Raw genomic sequence first — 12,500 nt, 5'->3', positions numbered from 1 at the left:
ACCTCAAATTCCAGAAAACTGTAAACAGATGAGGTTTTAATCTGTAGCAGTGCCACAGTCAAAGTTTAATCCCATTATCGATGTCCATCACATGTCAGGGTTAAGCTCAGCGCTGAGAGTATTGTTCAGTTCCACAAAGCACCGTTTGGTCTGGAAGAATGACTTCCTCTCGTCACGGCGTCTGCAGTTATTTACAGCTTCTACCTCATACAGGCCTGGAGCCAAGTCCAGCTCCTACCTCATACAGGCCTGGAGCCAAGTCCAGCTCCTACCTCATACAGGCCTGGAGCCACGTCCAGCTCCTACCTCATACAGGCCTGGAGCCACGTCCAGCTCCTACCTCATACAGACCTGGAGCCACGTCCAGCTCCTACCTCATACAGACCTGGAGCCACGTCCAGCTCCTACCTCATACAGGCCTGGAGCCAAGTCCAGCTCCTACCTCATACAGACCTGGAGCCACGTCCGGCTCCTACCTCATACAGACCTGGAGCCACGTCCGGCTCCTACCTCATACAGGCCTGGAGCCACGTCCGGCTCCTACCTCATACAGGCCTGGAGCCACGTCCGGCTCCTACCTCATACAGGCCTGGAGCCGTGAGGTATCTCTGGGTTGGGGAGCGTGTACGACACTCTGAGTTCAGGTGAACCAGGAACGTCTCCAGATGGTGTGTCTATCTACGGCTGCTCTGATTGGCACGCTGCGTCTTTTTCTTTCTTTCTTCCTGCGTGCAAGCAGTGGCGTTCCCCTCATGAATATTCATAGCGAGCTCTCTCCCCGAGCATGCCACCTCATAAATATTCAGGACGCTCTGATAGATTACCATGTTTTTGTGGGCATGTGTTTTCTCTGAATGTCTGCTGGTTGGATCAGTGTCACTGGTGCTGTCTGTCTACGTTATCCAGCTCATTTCATCCACAGTGGGAACACATACTCTTTACTCCACAGACTGTACGACTCAGCAGATGAACGTGATTACCAAACGATACTAAACCTGCAACCCACAACTACACCGTGAATTCATACTCTGTATTCATACTGTAAATACAGAATAGAAGAAGTTCAGCAGCAGTGTACTTGAGGTGCTGTTAAAAACACTTGAACAGAGTAAACATGTGATCATCCAGAGCTTCAGTGCTGTTACAGGAAAACGCAGTGAATCGTCACTTAAAGGGAAAATAAATCATCTTTCATGGGTATTAATCCACTTCTGGATGCTCTCAGCCTTCAGTGTGTCTGCTGAAGGATGAATTAAAATCAAGTGCCTTAATCAGTTGAGGGATTGGAGTGTATTTTTTAGTGCTTTTCAAACTGAGCCAGTTATGAAATGATTCTAGTACCAGAACCTGTTGTACTGAGCTCAATGTGAGAGAGACAGGAACAGAGATGCTGCAGCTGCTTGTAACACTCAGCGCCTCCAGCAGGAGGAAACTGGGACACCATCGTTCCTCTTCATGGATTATTTGATTCTGTTGCTAGACTGTAATATTGTTATTGATTGACTACGAGTAGAAAGGTCTGGAACTGGTTCTGACATCTTAGATTGACAGAACACCAGATGACCTTTTGACCTTTGCTCCTCAGGTGGATGCCCGCTGACAGCCAAGCCGATGGCTGACCGATCCTGTGACCCGCCTTGCACCAAGCCACGCTCGCTGTGCACAGAGGTGAGTTCTGGACAGAGCCGTGACGAATACTGAATACATACAGTATGTGGTCAAATCCAGTCTTCAGCTTCATGGTGCTCCCTGTGAAGCTGTGTGAACAGGGAGTGGAAATGCTAAATGGACTTTGGCTTCTCTTGCAGTCTCTCGACATATTTTTGGTGTCTCTTGGTGTCTCTTGGTGTGTCTCTTGGTGTGTCTTGGTGTGTCTCTTGGTGTCTCTTGGTGTGTCTCTTGGTGTGTCTTGGTGTGTCTCTTGGTGTGTCTCTGTGTCTCTTGGTGTGTCTCTTGGTGTCTCTTGGTGTGTCTCTGTGTCTCTGTGTGAAAGCGGGTGCGCAGTAAGCCGTGTCCTGCTGTAGCTGCTACAGTCTAAGATGTGTTTCTGAGTGAAACAGAAATGTTTCTCCGACATCGTTCAGCCATGTTAGAAATGAATCGTCTGTTCAAAGCCCCGTGCGTGTAGACATCCAGTACAAAGCCCCGTGCGTGTAGACGTCCAGTACAAAGCCCCGTGTGTGTAGACGTCCAGTATGTCTGTGAGTGTTAGAAGGTGCGCTGAAGGCCAGATTGAGCCTCAGACCCCCCGCTGGGTTGAAAGCAGAGCATCTGGATAGTTTAAGGAAACAGAAAAAGGGGAGTAGAAAAGAGAGGAAAGAAAACACAATCATCTAACTCACTTGGTGCTGCCACCTGTTGTTAAGCTTTTTCCCATAATCCCCTGTGAACACGCCTGGACTGAAGCTCCGCAGGTTAAAGAACAGCTGCTAAATAAACAGCAGCCAAACAGAGACTCACAGAAAACCTGCTTTAAACAGAGCGACTCAGAATACACTGAAAGAAATGCTCCAGCACTTCTCCTGTCGAGGGTCTCGGGGGGCGATCCGAGGGGTGGGGTTCACGCTGGACAGGTGTCCGGTCAGTCACGAAGCTGACACAAAGAAAATACTATATAATCACCTGATAGTAATGAATGAATAGAGAACGGCCAGTTGCTTCATGTCTTCATGTCTTCATGTCTTCATGTCTTCATGGAGCCGGTTTCTACAACAGCTCAGAACGTCACAGTTTTTGTTCCGGCAGACAGACTTTGGTTTCAGTTGGTTGCATTCTGCACCGTCACCACTAGATGCCACTAAATCACACACACGGCACCTTTAAATACAGTATACTCTAAAACTACATTCATGATCTAATATCTTCTATATTACACAGACTGGTGACGGTTATTCCACTCAGAGCAGCTGTCAATCATGATGTCCCGCCCCTTTTCTATAGCATGAAATAACTGATTAAAACCAAAGTTATCAGAAGAAGAACACTGAACAGACATCAGCAACACGTTCTCATCTCAACGTGTTAATCAGACCGCTGGTAACGTAACTCAGGACACGAGCAGCGGCCTCCTCAACGAGAGCCTCATTGTGTTGGTTGTTCACACAGCTGAGTTCATATCCATAGTTCTGATTAATCTTACAGCTAATTGCTTATTTGAGACCATTTTATTCCTCAACCTCAAGTATTGACAAAAGAATCGCTGTAGTTTTAATACCAAAACTGAAATATGATATTGGCACCCATCAAACAATAATGATACCCAGCCCTCGTGAGGAGGAGATGTTCACAACGTAAATATATAAATCTATAAATCTATAAATCTATACGCCACCAGGCTCTATAGAACCACAGAACAGTGTTTGTTTTAGCAGGAGGAGGTTGTGTGATTCAGAGAAAGAAGCTGGATGTCTGGAGGATGAGATGAGTTTGTATGAACATTACAGCAGCACCCTCCAGAGACTGAACCCACACATATATATATATATATATATATATGTATAACTCATTATTATAAGACGGTGCTGAGCCACACGTCTCTCCTTGAGGAGATGTAAATGATCATGTCCTGGTCTCCTGCTCTGTCTGTTGCTGGTCTGTTTACACGGTCGGCTTTCTGAGGACGATTATCCTCCAGAGAGAGTCGGGAGCCGGGACCCCCTGCAGGGTGATGGATAGAGAGAGAGAGAGAGAGAGAGAGAGAGAGATGTGGAGGAGGGGAGGCTTCCCTGCACACACACACACACACACACACACACACGCACACACGCACACACACGCCCTGTCAGACAGAACAGACTGCAGTCGTGTTACTGAGCTGATTTTATAATGAGATTGAACAAATAAATCACATCTTTATCAGAGAGAGGTGCTCCGCTGTTTGTTAAAGATGCTCTACTGTATCTGTATTCCATCTGAACATGAACACTAACAGCCTCCACACCGATGTGTTCATTGTTCGTTAAAGATGCTCTCCGCCATGTTTCTACGGTAGCCCAGAACGGACAAACCAAACTCTGTTAACGTTTCCTTACTTGCTGCCGTGCTCTCAATTCAATTCAATTCAATTCAATTCAATTTGCTTTATTGGCATGACTGTTAGGTGAACAATATTGCCAAAGCGTCAATTCAATAATAATAATAATAATAAAAAAGAACAAAATAAAAACAAAAACATATATATACACATATAGACAATTCATTAAGCAAATTACAATATATAGATATTTAAAAAAGAACATGGAAATGGTGGAAAACAATACAGAAATAATTTATGTCTGTTGTTTCAATAAAACAAACAAACAAATAAAAAACAATTAACAACAATATACTGTAATATCAAATGTATATATATAAAAAAATAATAAATAAATAAAACCATGAAGTAGAGGAGTAAATAAAAGACAGATGTGTTGTTGTTGTTGTTGTCTCTCAGGCTGTGACATGCACTCAGCTTCTATGCTGATGACTCTATTTTCTCCAAGTCTCACTTGTTTTTAGGTGTTTGTAGAATTTGATGGCGTGTAGGGCTCTCTCTCTCTCTCTCTCTCTCTCTCTCGCTTCACCACTCACTTCCCACATACACACACACTCTACACACTGGCTGAGCTCCAGATGACCTACGCTGCTCTAACAACAGATGCTCTACAGAGATCCATTCACATTGACGTTATCACGTCTGTTACCTTAGCTCTTCAACACGCTCGGCGTACGGGAGAGACTTCCTCCTCGCCTCACCACTAGAAACCTCCAGAAGGGCCTCGCTCTAAAGGCATATTTAGATCACTAAAATATTAGAACAGACGTTGGGCTTTACAGTCCTCTACTGGGAAACAGGGACTCTGCTGTTCCAGAACAACATCAGAGGTTCAGCAGAACGTTTGTGTTTGTGGTGACTGCAGATGGCTTATGAAGTACAAGGCTGATTTATCCATGTCATTGTGTTAACTCTCCCTCCTCCTCCTCCTCCTCCTCTTCCTCCTCCTCCTCCCTGTCAGACGGGGGTGTGCGGCTGTGAGGAGGGCTACACCGAGGTGATGACGTCTGATGGCATGCTGGACCAGTGTAGGGTCATCCCAGTGCTGGAGATCCCCACCGCGGGGGACAACCGGGCCGACGTCAAAACCATCCGAGCCTTCAACCCAACCCAGCCTGCAGCCAGCTCGCCGGGACGGGCCGGACGCACCTGGTTCCTGCAGCCCTTCGGCCCAGGTAACACACCTCAGCACCGTCTGACCTCTGGAACAGCTGGAACACATGTTTTTACAGTATTAGGGTGAACTGTGATGTTAAGATGAACCGTAGAAGCAGAATAGAAATGAGAGTAAACGGTGGATTCTCGTGGCGTCTATCAGACACACATGGAGACGGCAGCAGGACACACTGAGACAAAGAACATCACCTGAAGACTGGAAACAAGAAGACAAGATGAAGGGAGGAGGAGGGGAAAAAAACACACAATTAGGAAATGACAGAGGGAAGGGAGGAAAACAGCAATAAGGAAAAAAGAAAGAAAGAAAGAAAGAAAGAAAGAAAAAAAGAAAGAATGAAAGAAAGAAAGAAAGAAAGAAAGAATGAAAGAAAGAAAGAAAGAAAGAAGGAAAGAAGGAAAGAAAGAAAGAAAGAAAGAAGGAAAGAAAGAAAGAAGGAAAGAAAGAACGAAAGAAAGAAGGAAAGAAAGAAAGAAAGAAAGAAGGAAAGAACGAAAGAAGGAAAGAAAGAAAGAAAGAAAGAAAGAATGAAAGAAAGAAAGAAAGAAGGAAAGAAAGAAAGAAAGAAAGAAAGAAGGAAAGAAAGAAAGAAAGAAAGGGTAAATGAATTAATGAATAAAGAAGGGAAAAGGAAGAAAATCCAGGATAAAGACAAAAGAGAAGAACGAAAACAGGAAGAAGGAAAGAAAGAAGAAATGGGGGCTGAAAGGGAAAAGAAAGGGAAGAAGGAATAAAGGAGGGAACAGAAGAAGAAAATCAGGAAGAAAATAAAAAGAGGAAAGAAAGGAGGAACAAGGAATGAAGGAGGGAACAGGAGAAACAGTTGAAACTTGTAAAGAAAGAAAGAACAGATGAAAAGAGGAGAAGGAAATACGACGATAAGCAACCATCGTTAGTTTATTATATAAATGGAATTAAAAAAGACAAAGGGACTGTTATCTCCAGCATGTTTAAATAGTGTAAATTATAATAAGTATAATAAAAACAGCTCATACATGTGACAGTGTGTTTTTATCTCTGTTCTCATTCACATGTTTAGAGATGAAGGTGTTCCAGTAGAATAACACGTTCTACATGTTGTTAAAGGTCTTCTATTGTTCTATTGATGATTCACTGACCGACAGGCTCTCAATGATGTGTTGAACTCTACCGCCCCCTTCAGCTCACACAAGGACATGCATGACATACAGTATATATACAGTATATATACTGTATATGTGCTGTATTTACTGTATATAAACTGTATATACAGTATATAGAGTATATACTCTATATACTGTATATAAACAGTATATACTGTATATACTGTGTATATATACTGTATATATGTCCCTACAGTGTATTGATGGTAAGTGTGTGTGATTGTCTGTGCAGATGGGAAGCTGAAGACTTGGGTCTACGGAGTAGCAGCAGGAGCGTTTGTTCTGCTCGTCTTCATCATCTCCATGACGTACTTAGCATGGTAACGTATATCTACCAGCTCTGATGTCCCCGTCTGTCTCTGTGTGTTCTGTTCCGTTCATCACCTGCATCCAGTGATGTAACGGAGGTCACAATGTTTAGATGTTAATATAGTAAATATTCATAAAGTGAAGAACTCTTACAAATGAAATGAGGAAAACACAGTTGATGAAAGTAAACTGATGAACTTTCCTGATTTATTTAGCCAGTTTATTATTTTAACAAATGGTATTTAATGAGGTGTGACGTCCGTTACATCACGGCCTGGTTATTCATTTATTCACTTCATTTCATTCTTTATGTTACGTTGAGTCCCTTCATCATTTCTCCTTCATTTCTTCTTTTCTTTGTTTTCTTTCTCTCCACATTCATCCTCATACTCCCCTCCCCTCCCCCCTAACGCCCGCTCAGTTATTATGGGTGTTGGCTTCGCTGCAAGTCGAGCTCCGAGTCCCCCTCAGACGGGGTTTACTGGATGGACCCGAACAGCGACTCAGAGCCGTACACCTGTCCTGCATGCCAGAAACTAGAGCAGGACGAGTTACAGCAGCACGGACAACAACACCAACAACTCCAACAGGACCAACAGCACCAACACCAACACCAACACCAACAGGACCAAAACCAACAGCACCAACAGCACCAACAGCACCAACAGCACCAACACCAACACCAACACCAACACCAACACCAACAGGACCAAAACCAACAGGACCAACAGCACCAACAGGACCAACAGCACCAACAGAACCAACAGCACCAACACCAACAGGACCAACTCCAACAACTCCAACAGCACCAACAGCACCAACAGCACCAACACCAACAACTCCAACACCAACAGTACCAACAGGACCAACAGCACCAACAGCACCAACAACTCCAACAGCACCAACAGCACCACCAGCAGCAGCAATATGAGGCAGCGCTCCAACAGCCTCCGCCATCACAGCAACCACAGCCTCCGTCACTGACACCCCCACCACCACCACCACCACACTTTGAAACTCTCATCACGTAGTCAGAGCCTCACCACACTAACTCACTGTGCCTGACGTTCACACACACACATCCAGAGCCCGTAAACACCAATCCTCCGTGGATCACTGCCAGGAGGTGAGCCGCCGTCCAGCTTCCATCCAACACACCACGTACCTGACACACTGAACTTTAGAGGTTTGGTATATGATTGGTAGCATTTAAAGATGTTACTTGTCTGGACCAAGGGGCAACACCCGGGTCTGAACAGTGAAGCCTTAAACCTGCATCTTCTCTAGCAGCCAGCAGGGGGCGACTCCTCTGGTTCTATAGAAGTCAATGAGAAAATTAGCTTCTACTTCTCTCTTGATTTATGACCTCAGTAAACATCGTAAACATGAGTTTATGTTCTCAATCTCTAGTTTCAAGTCTTCTTCAATACAGCATTATGTTCATTTAGTAAATGATGGTCCCATTTAGAGTCAGATAGACCATAAAGCAGGGAATGCTTTAGGGCGGGGCTACCTGGTGATTGACAGGTCGTTACCACGGTGTCGCTATCAAGGTGTCACTATCACGGTGTCGCTACCACGGTGTCGCTATCAAGGTGTCACTATCACGGTGTCGCTATCACGGTGTCGCTACCACGGTGTCGCTACCAAGGTGTCGCTATCACGGTGTCGCTACCACGGTGTCGCTACCACGGCGTCGCTACCACGGCGTCGCTATAAGGGCGTCGCTACCACGGCGTCGCTACCTCGGCGTCGCTACCACGGCGTCGCTACCTCGGCATCGCCATCAAGGTGTCGCTATCACGGTGTCACTACCACGGTGTCATTACCACGGTGTCACTACCACGGTGTCACTACCAGGTGTCACTACCACGGCGTCACTACCACGGTGCTACCACGGTGTCGCTACCACGCTGTCGCTATCACTGTGTCGCTACCACGGTGTCGCTACCACGGCGTCGCTACCACGGCATCACTACCACGGCGTCACTACCACGGTGCTACCACGGTGTCGCTACCACGGTGTCGCTATCACGGCGTCGCTACCACGGCATCACTACCACGGTGTCACTACCACGGCGTCACTACCACGGTGCTACCACGGTGTCGCTACCACGGTGTCGCTATCACGGCGTCACTACCACGGCGTCACTACCACGGTTCAGCGTTCTGAAACACACTTTAATGACTTGTTTGGTAATTTTTGTATATTTTGTTTATATATTACTTTCAGTTTCAAGTTTATTGAAATTCAGTTCCAAACTAATAAATTAAATTTCAAATGATGCTGTTGAGATAATTATATATAATTATTATTAGTCTTCCTTTAATGATAGCCGAGCCTGAGAGGTTCTCACTGTTCAACTATCAGGATACCAACAGCTCTCCAGCCTCAGGATGAGTCATCAGGATGAGTCATCAGGATGAGTCGCCCAGCAGGCCAGACATCACTGGAATATCTGCCCTCTGCTGCCATCTGGCGGTCCTCCGTACACGTTCCATGCAGACACTCGGTCATTCTCATCAGTTTCTGTTTTCATGAGTTCAACTGGATCAAACCATTCATCTAAACATACTGTATGAAGTAACTGTCCTAAAGTCTCATTTCAATGCATTATATGAAACAGTATATAATGTATATTTCCTCAAGCTGCTACAGTACGTCTACAATTTAACAGCTAATCAGAACAATACAACAGCTGACTTGTCTTGTTGTATATTCCTTAAATCTATAACATATATCCGCTGTATTACCTGTCTACACTGACTACTGAACATGGCTCTCCCACATTTCACTACTTCATTACATTAGTACATTAATGCACTTCTGCAAAGTATTACAACTTGTTCTAGATGTTGAATTCATTTTTTTTAGCCAACCTCTTCTAATCATTCCTCTACAGTATGAAAATAAACACTTAGACAACTGAAACTGGCTTCAACCCATCAGGATGAACATTCTGCCAGATGTTATTTGCTGATGGAAAGTTATTCCGTTATATAGTGCTAGCGTCATTTCACCACATTAACCAGGTGACGTTGTGCGTTTCTGGAATCGTGATACGACGGGGCGCCAATCCCCGACGGGGCGCCAATCTATCCCCGACAGGGTCGATCCCCGATGGGGCCAATCCCCAACGGGGCGATGCTGCACCCCGACGTGAAGATCCCATTATCTGCTAGCTGTACATTATCCCTTACTTGTTGTTAGCTTTTGAGGACTTGTTCAAATTTGTCTCTCATACATCAGTGAAATGGATCAAATTCAATGACGAATTGAACATGCTATTCTCTTCTATTCTAATCAGTTATTGGAAATGTATGACTGAAATGTAAATGATGTGTGATTTGGAGTCAGTGAAAAGACAGTGGTATAGTGCATAACAAGTCAGGGACATGGAGACATCCTGACTTCATGCGTCTCACACTGAAGGCTAAAGGTTAGGAGAGGTTAAATCAGATCACATCCTCTAAACATCTTCTCCCTGTTTCTTTCTTTCTTTCTTTGTTCTCCAGCAAAAAGCCAAAGAAGCCACAGCGACGGCAGATGAACAACCGACTGAAGCCGCTGACTCTGGCCTACGACGGAGACGCCGACATGTAGAAGTCTTCCCGCTGACCGCAGCGACCTACAGACATTAGTCCTACCACGGGACAACACAGGGTTGCTATGGAAACCGTCGATGTCAGAGCTGCCGCTGGGCGTTGTCCAACCTTCACGTGGACACCCCGGAGACGAGGATTCTGACAGGAAGAGAAACCTCAAAGTTCAACAACCAGGATCCATCTCTCCATCAGCAGGCTTGATTTAACCTGCCTCTTTGTTTTGATTTTACATTTTGAGACTTTGTTTCACGAGAGCCTTCATGAATTCTTTATCTTCTTCTGGAAGTTTGCCTTCGCTTCTCTGCCATCTACTACTGCCAGCAACATCCACGCCACGGCTGTCGGAGAGGGTCGCCCCAAAACTACCATTTAGCTCCAAAAGCACAAATCTTCATTTGTCTTTTTGTTAGTTTTGTCCCAGCTGAGTGGGATCATGTCCTCAGGACGCTCGTCCTCCTCTGTCCCACTGAGAACATCCAGACGTGGCTTGGTTCCATCTTACAGGAAGAGAAACCCGTACTGATTCCCAGAGCCTCCATCTCTTCTGCCTGCCTCTCTCTTCTCCGTTTTCAGGCATAATTTTGCACTATATTAGTGCAGCATGATATGTATGTCCGTCTAGCTTCGCCATAGGAAACTGCCTCTCTCAATACAAGATGGTGTACAGTCTTGTGCTAGAAATGTAAAAAAGTAGACTCTTTTTGCAAACAGAACTCACCGATGTTTGTTAATACTTCTCTTCTATTACCTCTTCCAGTGCGTGTGATACGACGGGGCTCAGTGTACATAGGATCTTTTTCTGTGGTCTCGACTTTACCTTTCTAGGATGTACAGCTACGCGTCCACTACGACTTTATTCTCTGACGATTGTCTGACTGCAGCTCAACGTTATGCTATTTTACTTTTGTAAATTATTAATTGACATTACTATCATCGACTCAGACTGCAGAACACGCTGGCCATTTGAAGACGTTTTGACAGGGAGTGTCCAAATGAACCACCAGCGTTGGTCTCTGGGACATCCCCCCCCCCATGTCCTCAGGTTTGAAGGACCCACCTTCAAAGTATCCGGACCCAGAATCGGGTCCAAACAGCTTTTCATATCACTTTCTTATACAGCACCCGGTCTGAAGGGTTATGAATTACAAGTAATACCTTTATTAAAGCTGATATTTTATTAATGCTTAATATCTATTATCCTTTATACGCCATCAGGTCTTTGGTTACAAATGTTACAAATGAGTCATTAATAGTTTTCTCTAACAAGAAACCATCAAGTCTGCAAAAATACAAATGATTGATGACCCAAAAGTTGATTTAGATTCTTGAGATGTCCTGTCTCTCTCTCAGTTCTGATCAGAACATGATGTATCAGTAGGAGACTTCCCAAAGTGATCAGAACATGATGTATCAGTAGGAGACTTCCCAAAGTGATCAGAACATGATGTATCAGTAGGAGACTTCCCAAAGTGATCAGAACATGATGTATCAGTAGGAGACTTCCCAAAGTGATCAGAACATGATGTATCAGTAGGAGACTTCCCAAAGTGATCAGAACATGATGTACCAGTAGGAGACTTCCCAAAGTGATCAGAACATGATGTACCAGTAGGAGACTTCCCAAAGTGATCAGAACATGATGTATCAGTAGGAGACTTCCCAAAGTGATCAGAACATGATGTATCAGTAGGAGACTTCCCAAAGTGATCAGAACATGATTGATCAGTAGGAGACTTCCCAAAGTGATCAGAACATGATTGATCAGTAGGAGACTTCCCAAAGTGATCAGACCATGATTGATCAGTAGGAGACTTCCCAAAGTGATCAGACCATGATTGATCAGTAGGAGACTTCCTGTCATCGCCAGCCGACGGCAGTTTAATATTTTGTGGGGTTTTGTTGCTCGTGAGTTGACGGAATGTTTAATTTATATCTCTTGGAATATGACTTGTAAATAAAGTGCTAAATATTTCTTTTGTATTATTATTTATTGTTGTATCATAACGTGTTTCCTTTTTTACGGCACAAGTTGTTATGCAAAAAAATAGAAACTAAAAAAAAACGACCTGGAGGCGTGAATGTGGAGCGCTGACAGCGATGCTGATAATATTGATAACCTTGTGAGAAACACAGTTGCTGATGAACTCTGACTTTTCCTACTCTTTGTTTATATGTATTTGACTAATTGCTGATAATAAACAAGGGAAATATTTCAACGTGTTGTCGTATCTTCAGA

At 44.4% G+C, this 12,500-nt stretch overlaps 1 protein-coding gene across 2 annotated transcripts in view; it reads left to right on the top strand.

Moving 5' to 3' along the window:
* The window catches only part of thsd7aa (thrombospondin, type I, domain containing 7Aa), a 143,087-nt gene extending 130,607 nt beyond the window's left edge, over window positions 1–12,480 (top strand). The window contains exons 25-29 of one of the 2 annotated variants that reach the window (XR_005210309.1): window positions 1,586–1,668; window positions 4,995–5,208; window positions 6,582–6,669; window positions 10,175–11,671; window positions 11,969–12,480. Coding sequence is in view for 1 of the 2 variants with exons in the window: in XM_037795193.1 (XP_037651121.1) it covers window positions 1,586–1,668; window positions 4,995–5,208; window positions 6,582–6,669; window positions 10,175–10,262 (473 nt within the window). In the remaining variant the exon portion in view is untranslated. Of the gene's footprint in view, window positions 1–1,585; window positions 1,669–4,994; window positions 5,209–6,581; window positions 6,670–10,174 lie in introns of both variants that reach the window. The other variant, XM_037795193.1, reaches the window with a different exon arrangement.
* Window positions 12,481–12,500: the final 20 nt, after the last annotated feature.

The sequence above is a fragment of the Sebastes umbrosus genome, chromosome 15 (assembly GCF_015220745.1).
Source record: "Sebastes umbrosus isolate fSebUmb1 chromosome 15, fSebUmb1.pri, whole genome shotgun sequence".
Taxonomy (NCBI): Eukaryota; Metazoa; Chordata; class Actinopteri; order Perciformes; family Sebastidae; genus Sebastes; species Sebastes umbrosus.
This window is presented reverse-complemented; position numbering and strand designations above follow the sequence as displayed.